This window comes from Chiloscyllium punctatum, chromosome 11 (assembly GCF_047496795.1).
Source record: "Chiloscyllium punctatum isolate Juve2018m chromosome 11, sChiPun1.3, whole genome shotgun sequence".
In the NCBI taxonomy this organism is placed as follows: domain Eukaryota; kingdom Metazoa; phylum Chordata; class Chondrichthyes; order Orectolobiformes; family Hemiscylliidae; genus Chiloscyllium; species Chiloscyllium punctatum.
The window spans coordinates 111,328,502-111,352,003 of NC_092749.1; the positions used below are offsets into that span (position 1 = coordinate 111,328,502).

Genomic DNA, 23,502 nt, shown 5'->3' on the forward strand with positions numbered 1-23,502 from the left:
CTAAGATTTATAACTATAATTGAACATAGGACAACTCCTGTTTCGTGAGGAAAAGCTGGAATTTCAACATTGGGTGTCAAATGTAAATATGTTTAACGATACTGGTCAGGTACATTGTACTGCAGGCCTGGAGTAGTTGGGATTCGAACCCAGACCTTCTCAACCATGAAAGTAGGGATGCCACCACTACACCACTAGAACATTTGCATACCTGATGTATTCTCCCAGAAATAAAAGTTCAAGGCAGATCTTTAAAATTGAAATCAAAACAGAAATTGCTGGAGAAACTCAGCAAGATCTAGCAGCACCTGTGGTCAGAAAGCAGAGTTAATGTTTTGAGTCCTGTGACCCTTAGATCTGTACTTCTGCTGCCCGCGCATCAACATCCAACATCTGACACTACACTCTATGGTTGAGGTATAGAATCTAGCTAAGTAATTGTTCAGATTACTGAGTCTGCCCATGTCTGTGTATCTGAAATGATGGGTAGTCTATTTTTTCGTATGAGATAATCTTACTTTCCTGCCTTATCATAGAATTATGGAATGATGCTGTACAAAAGGAGAGCATTCAGCCTCATTTTATACTCATTCATGAGACATGGGAGTTGATGGCTAGGCCCAGCATTTATTGCCCATCCCTGATTGCCCCTTGAGAAGGTGGTGGAGAGCTGCCTTCTTAAACTGCTGCAGTCCATGTGGTGGTGTAGGGATTTTGACCCAGTGACAGTGAAGGAACCGTGATATATTTGTAAGTCTTAGGTGGTTAGTAGTTTGGAGGGGAACTTGCATTCGGTGGTGATCATAGAATCACAGAATATTACAGTACAAAAGGAGACCATTTGGTCCATCAAAAATCTTGCAGCTGTTTCAAAGACTAATCTGGTTAGTCCCGCTCTGTGGCTCATTCCCCATTTCCCTGTAACTTTCTTCTCCTGCAGGTATTCGTTCTAATTCCCTTCTGAAGGAGACTGTGGAGTCAATAGCCACCACCCTATAATTTCCAAATCCTGACCACTCATTGCATAACAAACCATTCTCCCACGTTCCCTCGGGTTCCTTTGTCAATCATCTTCAATCTGTATCGCTGCTTAGCGATGCGTCAGTCAGAGTCTGTATCGACTCTCACCGATCTATCCCCGGTGCAACTGAGCAGTGACTTGTGGTTTCAAATCCCACTGCTATCACAGTTACAGATAATGTACCCCGTGAAGACATCTCAAGGGTGGAGTTGGTTAATTTTCTACCCACAACACAGGGACTGCAGCAGTTCAAAAAGGCAGCTCACCACCACCTTCTCAAGGGCAACTGGGGACAGGCAGTAAATACTCAGCCAGCCAGTGAATGAAAAATCAACCTGTCATCTTCCAAGTGTGGCCATGTGTTATTATAATCACTGCATCAGTTACTAAGGGCCCTAAGCTCTGGGAATCTCCCTCTGAACCTCTCCAGCTTTCTCTACTCCTTTAAGATGCTCCTTAAAACCTACCTACATTTGATGACCTACATTGCAACTGTTCAAAAAGTATTGGTTGTGAAGTACTTTGAGTCATCTAATGTGAATGATAAATGCCATACAAACTGAATTTGTTTCTTTCCTTCTTTTGCCCATCCCTTCCTTCTTTCTCTCTCACTGTCTTGATCATTTTTTTGCAATTGGGTATTATGCCCAAATTTTAACAGCAGCAATGCAATCAATGTTTACACATCACCACTAGTCTGGTTGCCTGAACACCTCCCCCCTTCCCCCCACCCCCACCCCCACCCCCACCTTCTGTAAACGTAGATGTGCAGTCTCAAGACATTGCTGTAGTTCTTCCAAGTCGAGAAGGGACTAACCTCTACCTTTTAATTATCGTAAATATTACAGAGGAGTGACTTGGGTAAACACAACCGTTAGCATTCCTTTCCCTCCCCCTGTCTGAGACAAGTCTATAAATTTCACCGTCTGAAAGAACATTGACGGCAAATGTTTACCCAGATGTTTGATGGTAAGGGAAAGTGATTGCAGCAAGGAGAGACTATTCCAAGCTGTTCTGAAGCCCGGAAGGAGAAAGAAAATGTTTGTAATCAGTAAAATTAAATTGGCACGGTTTGCCTGTCATCTATTTCCATTTTTGCTGCTTGGATTAACACAAGATGTGAAAGCAGATTTCATGGACAAACTGGCAAAGAGGAAAGTCTGTGCTGACAAGGATTGTATTTGTAAGTAGATTTTCTACATTTTTCAGTAAAAAAGGTTTCCCCGATATAAGCATGTCACTGTTCATATTCAGCAGTGATTGAAAAATAGGTATTATTATTTCATGATAGTCTCACATTGAAACCTAGCTGTTACTATCCTTGGAACATTAAAAACTCACTTCCCTGGGAATGCTGCAGTAGGTTTAACCTAGTGTCTTCACCAATATTGTTGGTCCTGCACAGTTAGGAGTGAACACATATTGAACCAAATCTTCTCAATGCTCCTTGATCCTGAATTATCACGATTTGGAGATGCTGGTGTTGGACTGGAGTCTACAAGATTAAAAATCACACAACACCACCTCCTTCATCAGAGCGGCGCTTTGAAAGCTAGTCCTTCCAGATAAACCTGTTGGACTATGACCTGGTGTTGTGAGATTTTTAACTGAATCATCACAGTCACTTGGTGAGGCAAGTGGCAGTATGATTTCATCAGGTGAACCCTTCACATTCCCTGCTGGTCTTTCAGCATCGTTACCTTATGCCAAGCTTCAGTATAACCTTTTTTTAAATAGAATCCCCACAGTGTGAAAGCAGACCTTTTGGCCCATCAAGTCCACATCGATCCTCCGAAGGGCATCCCATCCAAACCCAACCCCTACCCTGCACTTCCCATGGCTAACCCACCTAACATACACACCCCTGGACACTATGGAGCAATTTATAATGGCCAATCCTCCCTAACCTGCACATCTTTGGACCATGGGAGGAAACCCACAGAGACACGGAGAATGTGCGAATTCCACACAGACAGTCACCCGAGGGTGGAATTGAACCCATTTCCCTGGCACTGTGAGGCAGCAGGGCTAACCACTGAGCCACTGTGCAGCTCTGGCTTCTGCAAAGCACCAAAAGAAATGTGAACTTACCCAACAATCCTCTATGCAGATCTGAATCTCACTCTGGCCTCACTTGCCAATGTTTGGAAATCAAAAAGTCAGGCTTGAGGGATTTGACTTTTCAATTGCTTTTGTTTTCTTATTTCAAAAACATACTTTATTCATAAAAATATCTTTGTATACATATATAGCCTCAAAAGCAGTTTGGTTCTGTACAGTAATCTAAGAAGAAACAAACTAACATTGGAGTTTGACTCAGAAAATTCTGTTTGAAACAAACAAATCCAATTTTGAACATGTACAACCGTAGCAAAAACCACTGCATTTCTCTGTGTACATCCCTTGCAAAGGCACATTCTTCACGTTGTCCTCATTAATGTTTTAAAACGACAGTAATGGGAGATTCAAGATGGCGGCAACCCAGCAAGTCTGAGTCTGTAGTGCTCTGCCCAAGACTCAGGCAAAGTGGGGTACCCGCCTCCACTACATCCTCCAAACAATTTAAAATAACTCTTACCCAGCATATTTAGTCATTTTGCACCAAACTTGAACAGTTTGGTGCTGTGCTTAAAATGATTAAAGGTAAAAATGCCCGCAGCTTGCAACAGGCGGGGACCCCTCCCCCACCCCCTCCAGCAGCAGCGGAGACGTCCCTCGGGGGGGCCTTATCTGCAGAGGTGAGCCTGATCTCCGTGATCAATAAGTTGCAGGAGAGGATTGACGCGTTTATTGAAGAATCCAGGCGCAGGTGGGAGTCACTCTCGGTCACGCTGTAAAAGCACGACCAAGAAATTGAAAAACTTGAACGTTGGAGGGACGGAGCAAAAGGCCATGGCCTCTGAGACTGCAGCTGAATCGGCCGTGGGCTGGGTCCAGGCTCTCGAACAACGAGTCTAGACCTTGGAGGAGCACATAGACGACCTCGACAATCAGGACCATCGAAAAAATATTCGATTGCTGGGCCTTCCTTTTCTTGGAGCAATAGCTCCTTGAAATATTAGAGCTAGAGTCCAGATCAGGCCAGGTACAGGTAGAGTGTGCCCACCCGATCGCTATATGCAGGCCCGGGTCGGACCAGCACCCCCACCCGGCCCTGTTCCGGCTCCAATGCTACAGAGAGGAACAGATGCTCCTGGAAGCCTCTAGAATCCTGGGGAAGGATCCCCAGGCCATGGTGTACAAGGGCTCTAGGATTATGCTGTTCCAGGATTTTTCTCCAGCCGTGGTCTGCAAAAGGAGGGCATTTGACGAGGCGAAGAAGCGTCTGAAAGACTGAAACATTCAATATTCCTTGCATTACCCAGCAATGCTGCGCTTCAGCCGTGAAGGATCCGTTTATAACTTTGGATCGCCGGAGAAGGCTAAAGAATTTTTGGACTCTCTTAAATAGACTAAGAATTGAACCGTATAGCTAATGATGGTATTTTGCTCCCCCAACCCCCCCCCCAGTTTACCTTTTCTTTCTCTTTTCATCCCCTTTATTGTTTAATATCATCTCCGGTGGGGCAGGGAGGGGGGGCTTATTTGTTATCCACTATGTGATTTTATTTTTTTTAACAGGCCAGGCTGCTTAGTTGATTCGTGTTGGGGGCGGTTGCATTTGCTTTGTCCTACCTCAATTTCTTTTTAGACTGGGGGTTCTTTTTTGTTCTATTATTATACTTATCTATTACTTGCTGGGATTGTAACTTTATAGTTTTATATGTTTATACTTTGTAATATCTTTACTAAACTGATCTAAGTGTTGGTTTGGGTGGAGGTGGGGCACTCACTTTTAACTTTGGTTTTATAGTACACTTGAACTTGTTTATTATGTGGTGCCTGAGTCGAGGGCGGGGCGCTGATTGGGAGAGGATAAGGTGGGTTGACTGACAGGTAGTGATGCCCCCTGGGAGCAAGGAGGAAAATCTCCTTTTAAATATGTTTTATATTTTTCTTATTTAGAAATTGTTTTTAATTATATTGGCGTTAACGTATTAAAGAATTTCTATTTTTGTGAATTTTCTACGGTCTGTGTTTGGGGTGTTTTGGGTGGGGTTCTTTCTCCTGGGGGGTCTCTGACTTGCCTGGACGATCATGATTAGTCATTCGGTTAGGTGGTGCACCTGGAACGTCAAGGGGAGTAATTCCCCAATCAAAAGAAAGAAAATACTATCCAGCCTCAAAAAAGAAAGGGTTGATATAGCTCTCTTACAGGAGACACACCTTCTGGATAAAGAGCACTTAAAATTACAACAAGGAGGATTCGATCAGGCCTTCTTTTCATCTTTTAATTCAAAACGTCGGGGAGTAGTCATTCTCATTCAGAAGAACCTTCCTTTCAAAATCTTAAGTCAGATAAAAGATGAATCTGGATGGTAATTACTGATCAAAGCCCTCATAAATGGAGAGGAGTATGGAATTTTGAATCTTTATTGTCCCCTGGCACACCCCTTCAAATTTATTACGGAAGTGTTCTCCAAACTGATGGCTTTTGAGGTTCGTCACACATTATAGGAGGAGATTTTATTTGTACTATGGACCCAGAGATAGACAGGATACCCAAGAGTACTGTGGGTATATCTCTTAGATCCAGACAATTGGCAGATTTGAATAAGGAGCTAGGGTTAGTAAATGTGTGGAGGTGCCTTCATCCGCAGGACAGAGACTTTACTTTCTACTCTAATCCACGTAAGTGTCATACTAGAATTGATATGTTTTTTGCTCCCTCGACGTTTTTAAACTCCATATTATCCTGCAAAATAGGTAATATAATAATCTCTGATCATGCTGCAGTATATATGGAAGTTAAGACTAGGGACGATGAGACAAGCCACCGACATTGGTGTAAGGATTCCTTCTTAATGAAGGATAGCAAATTCGTAAAATATTTCTCTCAAGAATTCAAAACCTTTTTGGAAATTAACTCGGGCGCGGCCAGTAACTCGTCGGAGATGTGGGAGACCATTAAGGCTTATGCGAGAGGTCTCATTATTTTATAATCAGTGACACAGAAAAAACAAAAGGGAGAACAACAGCATCTGCTCGAGGCTCGCTTGAAGGCAGCTGGGACAGCGTATGTTGACAGGCCCTCTATTACTAAGCTACAAAGGATCACAGCCCTTAGGGCAGCCTTGAATACCGCACTTACCCAAACAGCAAAGAGGGAAATATTATTTGCAAAGCAAAGACTATATGAATACGGCAATAAGCCTGGTAGATACCTAGCATATCTCGCAAGGAAAAAAAAGGCCCCTCATGCTATCACGTCCATTAGGGAAAGGGTTGGTACTTTGACTCATGACCGCAAAAGGATCAATTCAGCCTTCAGAAAGTTTTATTCTGATCTGTATAAATCACAGGATTGTGAAGTCAGAGCTAAGAAGATGGAGTCCTTTTTTAAAAGCCTGGCCTTTCCGGACTTAACCCCAGAACAGCTGTCGATCCTGAATGCTCCCCTGACAACCCAGGAAGTACTTGATGCAATCAGGCAGCTTCCGAGCGGTAAAGCACCTGGCCCAGATGGATTCCAGACTGAATTCTACAAAGAGTTTCTAGGGGTACTGGCTGGTCCACTTATAGACATGTTCAGTGATTCATATAGTCAGGGCTGCCTCCCGCCTTTGATGAGAGAAGCAAATATTTCTCTCATTCTTAAAAAATGAAAGGCCCCAGAAAATTGCGCATCATACAGACCAATATCTTTGCTAAATGTAGATTTTAAAATTCTTTCTAAAACATTAGCATTTAGGCTGGAGAGGGTTTTACCATGCATCATAAAAGAGGATCAGACGGGATTTATCAAGGGCTGTAGATCATCTAATAATATTAGAAGGGTTTTATATGTGATTCAATTCTGTCATCAGGAAAGAATACCGGGAATAGTAGTCTCTTTAGATGCGAAGAAGGCATTCGATCGGGTTGAATAGTCACATCTGATTTACACATTGGAAAAGTTCGGTGTCGGAGAGGTATTTGCTAAATGGGTCTCAATATTGTACAATGACCCCAAAGCAGTCATGATTACTAATGGTTTAGGCTCAGATAGCTTCAGTGTAGGTAGGCCCTGTCGTCAGGGATGTCCTCTCTCACTGTTATTATTCACGCTAATAATTGAACCACTAGTGGAAGCTATACGGGCTGATTCTAATATAACGGCTCCGAGGATTGGTTCGGGTAAACATAAAATTACCCTTTATGCAGATGATGTTCTCCTTTATACAGCTGAGCAAATACTGATGTGATAAAAATACCTAAATATAAATATAAAAAACCCTCCAGAGACCACAGTAAGGGAAAGCAAGACCCTTCCAATAAATTGGACATACTAGCGAGACCACCCATCGGCATGGCCTCCGATTTTGTGAAATTGATTTTGTAACCTGAGAACGCACTAAATGAATTGATTATTTGAATCAGGCGGGGCACGGATATCAAAGGATCACTAAGAAAAAGGAGAATAATAACAGTGAGAGAGGACATCCCTGGCGACAGTGCCTACCTACACTGAAGCTATTTGAGCCTAAACCATTAGTAATCACGACTGCTTTGGTTCTTTTATTTGGAATCATAGATGGCCCCTTATTAAATTAAAGAAGCCGCAGCTTCCACAAGCAAGGGGAGGGCTGGATTTTCCAGACTTTAGGAAGTACCAGCTGAATTCTCTATTAAGCTACGTAGCCGACTGGGTCTGGTCTGACCCGCAATAAATCTGGCTGGACGTTGAGGATTCTCAAGCAAAATGTCCCCTCATTAATCTCTTATTTTTAGATAAGATGAAAGTTATTATGGACCATTGTAAAAACCCTATTGTATTAAATACATTTAAAGCTTGGAAGATAATGCGGCAGACGAGGGCAATTCACAAGAAACCTCTCCTTATACTCCTATAGTGGGAGCATGGGATTTTCAACCGGGATACACAGACACTACATTTAAAACCTGGAGGTCCAGGGGTATTTCTTGCTTAGGGGATTTGTTCGATGGGGAGGTATGTTGTCTTTTGAACAGCTGCACCAGAAATTTGGACTGCCTAATGGAGACCTTTTTCGATATTTCCAAATTCGAGATTATATACATAAGAAGACCACATTATTGGATAGCTCTTATAAATCGGATAGGGAAAGAAGAGTGTTATGGCCAATGGGTCCACCCTCAGTCAGCACTCTTCATCACTCATTACAGAACAAAGTTTCGGAAGACATGGAACAATTGTTTAAAACATTGAATCAGGAATTGGGGTTGGAAATACCTTCAGAAATGTGGGACGACATCTGGGAAAATGCCAGTAAGATCTCCATTTGTAATATAACCCAAGCTATTCAATTAAAGATACTGCATAGGACTCATATAGCACCGGAGCGATTGGCAAAATTTAGGGCAGGAGCATCTCCAATGTGTCCTAAATGTAAAATAAAAGTGGGAACTGTCACACACTGCTTATGGACATGTCATAAGATCCGCAAATACTGGAAGAGAGTAGCAAATGCTCTGACAGAAATCTTGGGAGCGGAAATTGGTGGGCTTTTCGAACCTGCCCACCCTAGATGTGCACGGGAGGAAATTATTCTCCAATTTCTCCTTTTTGTGCAAGGAAAAATATCTTCGTAAACTGGGTAGCTGAGGGCCCTCCAGGACTTCCGAATTGGCACAGGTTAATCATGGAATGTATTCCCCTCGACTTCCTTACAAATATGGTGCACCAAAAAAACTGAATTATTCTATAAAATATGACAACCCTTCCTGAACTATATAGATATTTCGGCCATATTGTCAAGGGCTTTTATCTAGTTGTGGTAGTGATTCTGGTTGGTCTGGGGGCTCCCGGGGGGAGGAACCCTGTATGAAAACGGGTTCTATTATGATTTGATGTTAATTCATTCTGAGCATGTACTTCATTATTTAATTACTATGTTATCTTGTTTTTGAGTAATATGAAATATGTTATCATATGCTTTGGTTATTTGTAGGTTAGATTAGTACTTAGTTGAGTCTTTTTTTCTTTTGTTGTGTTTTGGTTATTATTTAATTAATATTTAATTGTATATTAGTGTTTATATTTGTTTGTGTTATTTTGTAAGTTTGTTAAAAAAAGTTTTTAAAAATTTCCTTTTTCTTCAATAAAAATATCTATTAAAAAAAAGACAATAGCCATCCAACCCTGCTTTACCTCTACCCACAGAGTGACTGTGACAGGAACACAGCATATATTTATACCGACACAAAGACAGTGAAAGTTACTCAGCACATATTTATAAGAACATAAGAGCTAGGAGCAGGAGTAGGCCGTCTGGCCCCTTGAGCCTACTCCGCCATTCAATAAGATCATGGCTGATCTTTTTGTGGCCTCATCTCCGCTTACCCGCCCGCTCACCATAACGCTTAATTCCTTCACTGTTCAAAAATCTATCGATCTTTGCCTTAAAAGCATTCAACAAGGTAGTCTCAACTGCTTCCCTAGGTGGGGAATTTCACAGATTCACAACCCTCTGGGTGAAGAAGTTCCTCCTTAACTCAGCCCTAAATCCGCTGCTCCTTATTTTGACTCATTGTCCTCTAGTTCTACTTTCACCTGCCAATGGAGATGACCTCCCTCCTTCTATCTTATCTCCTCCCTTCATAATTTTATATGTTTCTATAAGTTCCCCCTTCATTCTTCTAAATTCCAATGACTATAGTCCCAGTCTACCCAATCTCTCCTCATAAGCCAACCCACTCAATTTCCGAACCAACCGAGTGAACCTCTTCTGCACTCCCTCCAGTGCCTGTACATCCTTTCTCAGGTACGGGGACTAAACCTGTACGCAGTACTCCAGGTGTGGCCTCACCAGCACCCTACACAGCTGCAATATAACCTCTCTGCTTTAAACTCAATCCCTTTAGCAATGAAGGACAAAATTCCATTTGCCTTCCCAATTACCTGCTGCACCTGCAAAACTAACCTTTTGCCTGAAAGTTGAAATTGGAGGATGGCTAATTTTGATGGTATTAGGCAAGAACGTTCAAAAGCTGACTGGGGGCAGGTGTTCGCAGGTAAAGGGATGGCTGGAAAATGGGAAGCCTTCAAATATGAGATGAGAGTCCAAAGACAGTATATTCCTGTTAAGGTGAAAGGAAAAACTGGTAGGTATAGGGAATGCTGGATGACTAGAGAAACTGAGATTTTGGTTTAAAAAAAAAGGAAGCATATGTCATGTATAGACAGGAGAGATCGAGTGAATCCTTAGAGTATAAAGGCAGTAGGAGTATATTTAAGAAGGAAATCAGGAGGACAAAAAGGAGTAAGATAGCTTTTGCAAATAGGGTTAAGGAGAATGTAAAGAGTTTTTACAAATACATTAAGGACAAAAGGGTAACTAGGCAGAGAATAGGGCCCCTCAAAGATCAGCAAGGTGGCCTTTGTGCGGATAAGCCGGAGATGGGGCAGATAATAAATGAGTATTTTGCATTAGTATTTACTGTGGAAAAGGACATGGAAGATATAGAATGTAGGGAAATAGATGGTGACATCTTGAAAAATGTCCATATTACAGAGGAGGAAGTGCTGGATGTCTTGAAACTCATTAAGATGGATGAATCCCAGAGCCTGATCAGGTGGACCTTAGAACTCTCTGGGAAGCTAGGGAAGTGATTGTTGGGCCCCTGGCTGAGATATTTGTATCATCAATAGTCACAGGTGAGGTGCCGGAAGACTGGTGGTTGGCTAATATGGTGCCAATATTTAAGAAGAGTGGTAAGGACAAGCCAGGGAGCTATAGACCAGTGAGCCCACCTTGGTGGTGGGCAAGTTGTTGGAGGGAATCCTGAAGGACAGAGTTTACACATATTTGGAAAGGCAAGGACTGATTAGGGATAGTCAGCATGACTTTGTGTGTGGGAAATCATGTCTCACGAACCTGTTTTGAGTTTTTTGAAAAAGTAGCAAAGAGGATTAATGAGGGCAGAGCGATGAACGTGATCCATATGGAGTCGAGAGTATGGTGCTGGAAAAGCACAGTAGGTCAGACGTCTGAGGAGCAGGAGAATTGATGTTTCGGGCAAAAGCCCTTAATCAGGAATATCATGATCTGCATGGACTTCAGTAATATGTTCAACAAGGTTCTCCATGGGAGACTGGTTAGTAAGGTTAGATCTCATGGAAAACAAGGAGAACTGCCCATTTGGATACGGAATTGGTTTGAGGGTGGTGATGGAGGGTTGTTTTTCAGGCTGGAGGCCTGTGACCAGTGGAGTGCCACAAGGATTGATGTTGGGTCCACTACTTTTTGTCATTTACATAAATGATTTGGATGTGAGCATAAGAGGTACAGTTAGTAAGTTTGCAGATGACACCAAAATTGGAGGTGTAGTGGACAGCGAAGAAGGTTACCTCAGATTACAACAATGGGCCAATGGGCTGAGACGAGTCCAGATGGAGTTTTATTTAGATAAATGCGAGGTGCTGCATTTTCAAAAAAACAAATCAGAGCAGGACTTATACACTTAATGGTAAGGTCCTCAGGAGTGTTGCTGAACAAAGAGACCTTCGAGTGTAGGTTCATAGCTCCTTGAAAGTGGAGTCACAGGTAGATAGGATAGTGAAGAAGGCGTTTGTATGCTTTCCTTTATTGGTCAGAGTATTGAGTACAGGAGTTGGGAGGTCATGTTGTGGCTGTACAGGACATTGGTTAGGCCACTGTTGGAATATTGCATGCAATTCTGGTTTCCTTCCTATCAGAAGGATGTTGTGAAACTTGAAAGGGTTTAGAAACGATTTACAAGGATGTTGCCAGGGTTGGAGGATCTGAGCTACAGGGAGAGGCTGAACAGGCTGGGGCTGTTTTCCCCGGAGCATCGGAGGCTGAGGGGTGTTATTTAGGGTGTTATTGTAGAGGTTTATGAAATCATGAGGGACATGCATAGAATAAATAGATGAGATTTGGAGATGCCGGTGTTGGACTGGGGTGTAAAAAGTTAAAAATTGCATAACACCAGGTTATAGTCCAACAGGTTTAATTGGAAGCGCACTAGCTTTTGGAGTGACGCTCCTTCGCCTGATGAAGGAACGTTGCTCCGAAAGCTAGTGTGCTTCCAATTAAACCTGTTGGACTATAACCTGGTGTTGTATAAATAAATAGACAAAGTCTCTTCCCTGAGGTGGGGGAGTCCAGAATTAGAGGGCACAGGTTTAGGGCGAGAAGGGAAAGATATAAAAGGGACCCAAGGGGCAACTTTTTCACACAGATGGTGGTGTGTGTATAGATTGAGCTACCAGACGATGTGGTGGAGGCTAGTACGATTGCAACGTTTAAAAGGCATCTGGATGGGTATATGAATAGGAAGGGTTTGGAGGGATATGGGCCAAGTGTTGGCAAATGGGGCTAGATTTGTTTGGGATATATGTTCAGCATAGACGGATGTTGGACCAAGGGGTCTGTTTCCATGCTGTACATCTCTATGTCTATGACTCTATGGTTCATGCACAAGGGCGCCCAGGTAACTCTGCACAGCAGCATGCTGCAATTTTTCACCATTTAAGTAATACCTCCTGTGTGTCTGTGATGGTAACGTAGCACATACTTATACCCACACAGTGACTGACTGTGTTTGCTGACATAGAGGATAAATCAGGGCAAAGTTTCTCACATTGTCATCACATTGATTTTGAGTGACCTGGAAAATATATCTTTTTTTCGGTGCTTTGGGGGCGTTGAAGTGGAATGTGTTTTGTCTTTCAGATGCAATCTCAACTGGCCGTGTAGTTGATGACTACATTGCACCCGACTGCAGGTTTCTCAACCTGAAGGAGGGACAGCTAATCTACATCTATTCCAAGCTGGTTCGGGAACGCAAAGGAGGCGAATTCTGGTCAGGAAGTGTAAGTCCGTGCATTTTACGCAGAAAGCAATCATTCTGAAAATCACTAACCACCTCTTTGCCATGTATTTGTCTACCTCATGTTCGCATTTTGACTCTCCCTTGACAGATTTACAGCGAGGAGCCTGTGGATGAGATGGGTGTTGTCGGTTATTTCCCCAGCACCATAATCGATGAGCAGTATGTGTTCCAGAACACAACAGTGCGACTTCCCACCACCGTGAGTATTTGACTGAGTCTTTCGAAAGCATCCACAGAGTCAGAATTAATCATTTAGCCACTTTCCAACTGCATTAAGAATGTGTCTTTCTCTCTTTGCTGTCTTCTCTCCCTGAATACTCTCCTCTCACCCTTCCCCAGCCCCTCTCCTGGGCCTGATCCTGTTAAACTCTTATGTTAGTTGTGATTAGTCAAGTCCAGCTTAATTTTTATCTATGCCTTTTCCCACTGTAAAGCACACCCCAGCTTCTGGAGCTGAGAGAGTTGGTCAGTTCTGATGGGTTGTAAGTCATTGAGGTCAACAGCACAACTGTCCCTGAGTCTGTGTCAGCAAAAAAAAACTATTCAAATCCCATTCTCCAGCACTTGGATCAGAGCCTTGTTTATCTTGGGCATCCCAAGTGTGCATCTAAATACTTTCTAAATGTTCTCAGGCTTTCTGCCTGAACCTCACAGGCAGTCAGTTCCAGATTCCCACCACTCAATGGGTGAAAAGGTTTCTCCTCACACTCCCTCGAAACGCCCTGCTCCATCAATCTAACTCTCCAGTTATCGATCCTTCCAGTTGAGCCCCCACCAGATTCCCGATGGTTCTTGATGGTGGAAGCCAGCCTTGGAGAGGGGAGGGGGTGATGGAGGAGCTGGAAATTGGAGGAGGACCCTTTCCCGGTGGATCCTGCTTGGAGGCTCATCAAAATCGGGTCAGTCTCGGGGTGGGGGTGGGGGTGGGGGTGGGGGTTTTGGAGGGGGCGGGGTGGTGATGACTGGACCCGCTCTGGAAATTGTCACAGGAATTCATTGCCTGTCACGGTGGGAGAAGCAGAAACCCCCATCAATTTTACGAAGTATTTTGATGCATTTAGACGTTGCAGTACCGAGACATAAAAGGCTTTAGGCCAAGAGGTGGAACATGGGATTGAATAGTTAGGGTGGCGTGGAGGCTCAGTGGTTAGCATTGCTGCCTTGCAGTACCAGTGTCCTGGGTCTGATTCTACCCTTGGAAGTCTGTCTGCATAGAGTTTTCACATTCTCCTTGGTTTTGCTCCAGTTTCCTCCCATGGTCCAAAGATGTGCAGGTTAGGGTGGATTGGCCATGTTAAATTGTCCCATAGTGTCCTGGGTTATGCAGGCTAGGTGGATTAGCCATGGGAAATGTAGATATAGGGTAGGAGGGTCAGGGTGGGCCGAATGGCCTGCCTCCACACGATAGGGATTCTATGGTTGTCTTTAACTAGCATCACATTATGGGCTGAGGGGTCTTTTTCTGTGCTGTAGACCCCCATGAATCTATGCTTAGGGTTAGTTATAACAACAGGCATCTGGGTTGAGTGTCAGACACAGGTACAGAGACACAGACACACAGACACACACACAGACAGACACAGAGACACAGATACACACACACACAGACACAGATACACACAGACACACACACACAGACACAGATACACACACACACACACACACACAGATACACACACACACAATACCCTCTGAACTGTGGACACTCCTCCAATCTCCCCACCTGTACCATGAGGAGGTGTGCCTTTGGCTGTTGGCCTGGGGCCTGTATTCCCTCTCCTCCCCCTCTCTACCATCCTTAAAATCCTGCTGTTAAACCGAGATCCTGGCCACTAGCCCATTAACTCACCAGCAAAGGTCGTGCCAATGCTCACCGCTGTTTGAAAGAATGAGCGGTGATTTCATTGAAACATATCAAAGAGAATTGGACAGGGGGGATGAGAGGTGGTCCCACTTTGTAGCAGAGACAAGAACTGGGGAGAGACACTGTCTCATATTAAAGCTGCCCAGATGGACACCAGAGACTGTGTGCATTAGCAACAATACTCTTATCAACGTAGTCATAAATGCCAGTGAATGAGCCTGTATAGAGTGTGTTGTATGTTCTATGTACATGACATACGTGACAACACGCAGGGCCCCACCTCTTGCTCATCTAGTCATGAACTCTTCAAGTTAATAACTCTGTTAACTTTATCATTACTGGAAAGTTGTCTTCCATGTGTTATCCTGGTAGGAAAAGCCTTGTGGACGTTGTAACACTAAATAAATTTAAGGAGCAGACAGACAGGTTTTTAATGAGCAGTAGGTTCAGAGAATCTCTACAGTATAGAAACAGGCCCTTCGGCCCAACAAGTCCACAATGGCACTCCAAGGAGTAACCCACCCAGACCCATTCCCCGTTCATTTATCCCTGACGAATGCACCTAACATACACATCCCTGAACACTATGGACAATTTAGCCTGGCCAATCCACCCTGACCTGCACGTCTTTGGGCTGTTGGAGGAAACCGGAGCACTTGGAGGAAACCCAAGCAGACACGGGGAGAATGTGCAAACTCCACACAGTCAGTCACCCGAGGGTGGAATCGAACCTGGGTCCCTGGTGTTGTAAAACAGCAGTGCTAACCCCTGAGTCACCATGCTGTCCATTGAAGGGTTCTGGAGAGTGGGCAGGAAAGTGGGGTTGAGGCCATGATGAGATCAGCCATGATCATATCCAGCAGCAGTGCAGATTTGAGGGGCTGAATGGTCTCCTCCTGCTCCCACTGCTTATGTTCTTATCGAATCTGATCATGATAAACTTACAATAAAAGGATAATATTGTTGATGCTGGAAATCAAACAAACACAAAGTGCTGGAGAAACTCAGCAGGCCTTGCACCATCTGTGGAGAGAGAGAAACTGAGTTAATGCTTTGAGTCTGGTGAAACTTCTTCAGAACAGAGCATGGTCAAGTTATACTGCCTGCTGTGGGAAATGGCTTAACTCACCCTTTCAAAATGTTCTCAATGACTGATGGACGTTTCTAAATGACAGAGTTTAAGGAAATGGTGATTAATTGGTTTTAGAATCTGCTCTTCCCATTTTGTTTCAAATTTCCCCTCAGGCTATTGACTTCTACTGTGACTGATGTTAACGACCAGCTCAATAAACAGTGTCATCAAAGAAAAATGTGGAGCTAATTACGACGTCAATGAGAAGATCATTTGTGTTCCCTGTTGCCGGGAGCATTAATGGAAGTTCTGTCCCATTCCGTGTGCTGCAAGTGGAAATCTGATCTAAGTCACCCATTTTGTACCTATCTGTTGTTAGATTTGTTTGGAAAGTCCATTTATTTTTCATTGATGGGAGATAGCTGGCTATAAAACTTTAATTGCTCTATTTAATATGAATTCTACTGTTCAGGAGCAACTGATTGATTAATTCTCCAAGGACACCCACCACAGAATTTCTGGGTCGCTAAAAGAGGCCATTCGAGCCATTGTGCCTGTACTAACACTATTAACCAGTCACTGGATTATCTAGTAACAATCTCCTGCCTTTTCCCCATATCCTTGCACCACACTTCTATCTAAATAACCACCCAGTGTCCCTGTTGAATGCCTAAATTGAACCTGCCTCCACCACATTTCCGGGCAGTGTATTCCACACCCTAACCACTCACTGGGTGAAAATGCCTGTTCTCACTTCATTTTTGCTTCATCACTTTAAATCCCTTTTATGTCCTGCTCATTCTTGTTCCTTTTATGATTGGGGAACAGCATCTCCCTATCTGCTCTATCTAATCCATTCATGAGTTTGAAAACCTCTGCCAAATCTCCTCCCAGTCTTCTCCTGTCCAAGGAGAACAGTCCCAAATTCTTCAGTCTATCCTCATCCCAGGAATCACTTCTTGTGAATCACTTCTGCTCCCTCTCTCCAATGTATTTACTTCTTTCTGATAATGTCAGGCCCACAACTGTGCACTGTACTCCAGCTGAGGTCTAACAAATGTCTTGTACAATTTCAACATCACCACCTTGCTCTTGTACCATATGCCCCTGTTAATAAAGCTGAGAGCACTCTATACTTTATTAACCGCTCTCTCAAGCTCTGTCCCTCCACCTTCAATGTTTAGATGTTATGTTGTTCAGCTTCAGTGTGTATACGAACCATGGGTTATCCATAGTGTACCAGTAACCATAAACTCTCTACAGCTCTTGAAAGATACATACGAGCAATATTAAAGCATTTTAATTTGATTCATTCATTCATGTTTGTTCCATGATTTGTGTGTGGTTAACAGCATCAGAATAGCAGGTTTTAAGGAACAGAAGACTGTTGTATAAGGCATTAGATAAAGTCACCATAGCATCACTCCCTCATTAGAGAGATCACTGCTGCTCACAGCACTAGGGACCCGGGTTCGATTCCACCCTTGGACAACTGTCTGTCTAGAGATTACACATTCTCCCCGTGTCTGCATGGGTTTCCTCCGGGTGCTCCGGTTTCCTCCCACAGTCCAAAGATTAGGTGGATCAGCTTTGGGAAGTGCAAGGTTACAGGGATGGGGTAGAGGGGTTGGATTTGGGTGAGATGTGCTTTGGAGGGTCGTTGTGGACTTGATGGGCCGAATGGCCTGCTTCCACACTGTAGGGATCCTATGAAACTGAGGGTCACCATGTCTCAGGAGAGGTTGAGAAGGAGAATCCTTCATCGCAACCTTATCTGGTGTGGGAATTGAACCCTCGCTGCTGGCGCCACTCTGAAAACTAACTGACCCCCCACTGATCACATTAATCATTAACCACTATCCATTGTCCCTACCTAACAGGCAACAATTGTAACTATGCAAGGAGTTTGCTGTTCGTTGCACCAACACATGATGCAAGGATCAAGAAATGATCAGCAGTCTTTTATTTCCCTTCCTCTTTGACCTTTAATGAAATTTGTCTTCAGGCAAATGAGTTAATTATAAAAAATGATCAAAGCATCTCCTACTGAAACCTGACTTGGAGGTGCCAATGTTGGACTGGGGGTGTACAAAGTTAATCACACAACGCCAGGTTATAGTCCAACAGGTTTCATTGGAAGCACACTAGCTTTCGGAGTGCCGCTCCTTCAACAGGTGATGAAGGAGCAGTACTCTGGAAGCTAGCGCTTCCAATTAAACCTGTTGGACTATAACCTGGTGTTGTGTGATTTGTAACTACTGAAACCTGTTTGTCTGCTTTATGATGGCAGTGATACAATGCCACCCTCTGCTGGAAGATGGACAGTACTGCACAAGCATCATCAGACAGGAGACAGGAGGGGAGCGAATTCGTTTGTCTTTGTTTCTCTGAAGTATACTTCATTCATAAAAAGTTATAGGAGTACATTACGTCCTATTATTGAAAACTGAGATTGCAGAAGATGCAAACAAAAACAATTACCTCAAGTATTGGATGTCACTCACTACATTCCCAAACATTAATAGAGCAAGTTGTTGCTAATTAGAGACTTGCTTAACTCTGAAAATATAAACATCCCAGGGTCTCAATAATGGTGAGAAATCTGGCAGAGTCGCTTGAGAAGTCAAGTGAAACTTATCTCAACATCGGGAACAACAATTCACATTTTCCTCACGATTCATAAAGATTGCTTTATGGGGAAATGTTAGAAGGTTAGACCTTCGCAGTTTCAAAGAGTTAGAGGTGACTTTATTGAAACATACCAGACTTGCTGGGGTGGATGTGGAAATGATATTTCCACCTGTGGGAGAATCTAAAACTGGGGTCACTGTTTTAAAGCAAGGGGCACCCATTTAAAACAGCCATAAGGAAAAATTTTCTCTCTGAGGGTTGAGAGTATTTGGAATTCTCTTCCTCAAAAGGCAGTGGATGCAGAATCTTTAAATATTTTTAAGGCAGTGATTCTTGATTCCCAAGATTATCGGGATATGGAGGAGGGCAGATTGAGGTTAAAATCAGATCTTATTGAATGATGGAGCAGGCTCGAAGGGCTGAGCAGTTTACTTCTGTTCCTTGTTTATCTTGTTTCATTCAGTCCCAGAGTGAAGACAGGATTCTCGCTCAGAGGAGGACTGCTGCTCCTTATCACCTTCCTTCCAACCTGACGTTACCTCATTAATCTGTAGCTTTCTCCTCTCTCTTCCCCCCCCTTCCGCTGGAGAGAAACCACACACCAAGAATTTCCAACATGAAAGTCTGAGCGGCTACTGACCGTTTCCCCTCATCTCCCGACACCCAGCACCGACATCTCAGCCCCGGGGTCTCCGTACACCCCCATCTATATTAATGATGGCATCTGACACATGCCAGTCTCTCTACCCTCATTGGCACATCTCTGAGAGTGTCATTGTGAAAGGGTCAGCGATGGGCAGTATTGCAGTTGCACAGGGGTCAAACCTTTAATCCTTTGGGTAACTATTGGCTTAAGTGAGTCGGAGCTCTCCGATTTCTCGACCTTTAATGGATTCTTTTGGAATGTTCCAGAAGCTGGGAAACAGCCCATTCCAGTCTCCAAATTCCCAGGATGTTACCAGGGAGTCAGCTACATTTGGGATTTCACGGTCCTGAGTGTACACCTTCACTTTGTGTTGCTTTGAGCACACTCTGACCCTTGGAATATCTAGGATATTTAAAACCTCTCTCTTCGCTCTCCATTATCCTCCCCGACCTGTATTTGTCCATTGACCTGTATTTACTCACTGACCTATATATTCTCCTGTGCTCCCCCTCTCACACGTTCACTGATGACAGTGCATCAGTTAAAGCGCTTCAAATTATTTCCCCTCGAAGCCGGCCTACTGTACTGCCACCTCCTGCATATTGTTTTTCACCATTAGCTGATGGTGCAAGGTCTGGAGGGGACAGTTTAATCAAAAGGGGCAGAAGGTTGTACTTGTTAATGTTGAAACACACAAAATAGCAGCAGTAGTAGGCCATTCAGCCCTGCAAGCCTGCTGCCCCATTCAATATGATGATGGCTCATCATCCAACTCAGTCCCCTGTTCCCACTTTCTCCCCCATACCCTTTTTTTGCCCTAAGAGCTGAGTTTTGTTTTAGTGAATTTGTACAGCTTTGGTTTACACTTTCCGTGATATGAACTTTCATTATCAGGGACATAGTGTACTTTTATAAATCGTCATGAACAAGCTCTCTGACAGAGATGCACCTGATATGCCTCCTGGCAAACTCTGATGGTTTCCCCTCTGCTTTGCAGTACTGACCGGACTCCAGCAGAGGGTGGCATTGTATCACTTTCAGAGGTGGGGAGATTCTCGGTAAGCAAATGGAGGTGAGAGGTGAGATTAGGGGTCGGAGGCAAAGTGGAGTAATCCAATCAGTTATGACCTTATGGAATGATGCAGCATGGCTCAAGGGGCAGAGTGGCTGACTATAAGACATAGGCCATTCAGTCCATCGAGTCTGCTCTGCCATTCAATCGTGGCTGATCTGTTTCTCAACCCCATTCTCCCCGTAACTCTCGATCCCCATGATCCTCAAGAACCTAGCCATCTCAGTCTTAAATATACTCAATGACCCGGCCTCCACAGCCTTCTGTGGCAATGAATCACACAGATTCTCCACTCTTTGGCTGAAGATGTTTCTCCTTATCTCCATTCTAAAAGATCTTCCCTTTACTCTGAGGCTGTGCCCTTGGATCCAAGTCTCTCCTGCCAATGGCAACACCTTCTGTGCAGGCCATTCAGTATTCTGTATGTGTCAAGTAGATTCCCTGTCATCCTTCTAAACTCCATCGTGTATAAACCCAGACTCCTCAAACCTTCCTCATATGTTAAGCTTTTCATTCCCTGGACAATTCTCGCTAACCTCCTCTGAACATGTTCCAAGGACAGTACATCCTTCCTGCGATATGGTGCCCAAAACTGTGCACAATACTCCAAACGTGGTCTGACCAGGCCCTGATAGAGCATAATAAGTACATCCCTACTTTTATATTCAAGTCCTCTCAAAATAAATGCCATCATTTCATTTGCCTTCCTAAGTACTGAGTCAACCTGCAAGTTTACCGTGAGAGAATCCTGGACCAGAACTCTCAAGTCCCTTTGCACTTTAGACTTAAGAATGTTCTCCCCATTTAGAAAATAGTCCAGGCGCCTAATCCTACCAATGTGCACGACCTCACACTTTCCCACGTTGTACTCCATCTGCCAATTGTTTGCCCACTCTCCTAACCTGTCCAAATCCTTCTGCAGCCTCCCCGCCACCTCAATACTATCTGTTCCTCTACCTAATCTTTGTATCATCAGCAAACATAGCCTACTCCTGTTTCTAACCTGTATGTTTGTAACTATTCTGATGTGGAAACATGCTTGTGTCAGATAGGCACTTTTTCCATATCTCCAAACTGATTCAAGACGTCCTCAGCATTTTCAAAAATATTTTAATGTGATTTAAAAAGAGTGACTGAAGGTGGCAGCAAAACTGAAGTAATTTCATCTTGTCTCCCCTTCTCACTCACTCTCCTTTATTGTTTACAACTCACTTAGAAATATAAATAACAGGAACACGGATATTCAAGCTTTAATGAGTGAGCGTTCGTGGGCCCTCGTTTAATCAGCTGGAGAACTTCCCCATCGAACAAAACAAAACGACACAAACAAAATCCTGTGGTTGCCAGAAATCTAAAACAAACACTGAGCACGCTGGAGAAACTGAGCAGGTCTGGCAGCACCTGTGGGGAGAGAGAGAGAGAGAGAGAGAGAGAAAAACAAAGTGAATGATTCTGGTCTGGAGACACTTCTTCAGAACGGAGCCCTCCCACCCAAGAAATGAAACTGTCAGAAAGTGTAGATGTGGATGAAAGGCCTTTCTGAGCTGCCAATTAAAGCCTTTAATTGTTCCATTTGATATCCGCTTGGACAAGGGCTTCCCAAAGATTGTGGGACCAGGACCCCAAAGGGCGGGGGGAGGGGGCTGAAATTTCAGGGAAGTGAGCCCTGAAACAGCAATGATTATCACGGAGCTGGATCTGAGCCCCCCCACCCCCCGCCCCCCCACCGGGTGTAACAGAGTCATCGTCTCCAGAGCCTTCACTAGCACCTAGCACCTCCACCACCCCCCCTCACCCCCACAGCCCACTCCCACACTCTTCCTTTCTGCTGTTCTGGAGTTGGTACTGCTTCTGAAAGGGTTAAGGTTTGGAGTCTGTATTAGACTCCTCCCAATCCGATGATATGCGCAATCTGAGGTAGGGAACCAGGATCAGACATGCTCCCCCACCCTGCCCCGACCCCTCAGAGTCTGAAGGACTGTGTCTCGTTGGCCTCTGGAATGTCTTATCTATTCTTGTTGGGCAGTAAACTGCCTCCTGCTGCTAAGACCCATTACTGGAGAATCCCCGTCCACCTTTACCAGGCAGAAGGATCAGAGAACTCCTGTGGTAGTGTCCCCACCTCTGAGCCAGGTGTCCTGGGTTCAAGTCCCACCTGCCCCAGAGGTGGGGTCATAACATCCCTGAGCGGGTTGATCAGAAAGATGGAGGAAGGAAGGGTTGGTGCCAGCACTCTGTCCTCAATCAGCAGCTGCTAATCCCCCAGCACGTGTGACCGACAATTTGACAATTTCTGAGCCTTAGCAAGGGATCCCTGGAGGGTAATGATTGGCTGAGCTGGGGCCTTGCAGTCACATGGGGGCAATGAGGTCAGCTCCATGAATGCCGCCTGGGAGTGTTTCCCTCTGTCAGCTTCCATCTGCATAAAGCTGAGGGACTGGGCTGAGGGGGTGGGGGGGGGGGGCGGGGGGCGGCAGGAACTTTAATTCCAAGTGTGTCTCAATGAGGCTTGAACCCACGTGCATTAACCCATCAGCCCCCAGTGATATTACCACCAGTACCCCTTCACCCAGAACAACACAAAGGGGTAACACAGGACTCAGGAGAGAAATCCAGAGTTCAGGGCACAGTGCAGCATGGCCACCAACAGTGGAGCAATGGGAATTTGGGAATGTGCAGCATGGCCACCAACAGTGGAGCAATGGGAATTTGGGAATGTGCAGCACGGTCACCAACGGTGGAGCGATGGGAATTTGGGAATGTGCAGCATGGTCACTAACGGGGGAACGATGGGAATTTGGGAATCTGCAGCATAGCCACCAATGGTCGAACAATGGGAATTTGGGAATGTGCAGCATGGTCACCAATGGTGGAACGTTGGGAATTTGGGAATGTGCAGGATGGTCACCAACGGGGGAATGATGGGAATTTGGGATTCTGCAGCATAGCCACCAACGGTGGAGCGATGGGAATTTGGGAATGTGCAGCATGGACACCAATGGTTGAACGATGGGAATTTGGGAATGTGCAGCATGGCCAACAACGGTGGAACAATGGGAATTTGGGAATGTGCAGCATGGTCACCAACGGTGGAACGATGGGAATTTGAGAATGTGCAGCATGGTCACCAATGACGGAGCGATGGGAATTTGGGAATGTGCAGCATGGTCACCAACGGGGGAACGATGGGAATTTGGGAATGTGCAGCACGGCCACCAACGGTGGAACGATATGAATTTGGGAATGTGCAGCATGGTCACCAACGATGGAGCAATGGGAA

The 23,502-nt window shown here is 44.4% G+C and overlaps 1 protein-coding gene across 1 annotated transcript; it reads left to right on the top strand.

Annotated features, from left to right (window-relative positions):
• Positions 1 to 1,812: 1,812 nt before the first annotated feature.
• On the top strand, positions 1,813 to 17,185 carry LOC140483330 (otoraplin-like). Its single transcript, XM_072581526.1, has 4 exons — positions 1,813 to 2,204; positions 12,778 to 12,917; positions 13,026 to 13,136; positions 16,047 to 17,185. Exons 1-4 carry the CDS (start codon positions 1,988 to 1,990, stop codon positions 16,068 to 16,070), a joined length of 492 nt encoding a protein of 163 aa, XP_072437627.1. The 5' UTR covers positions 1,813 to 1,987; the 3' UTR covers positions 16,071 to 17,185.
• The last annotated feature ends 6,317 nt before the right edge of the window (positions 17,186 to 23,502 follow it).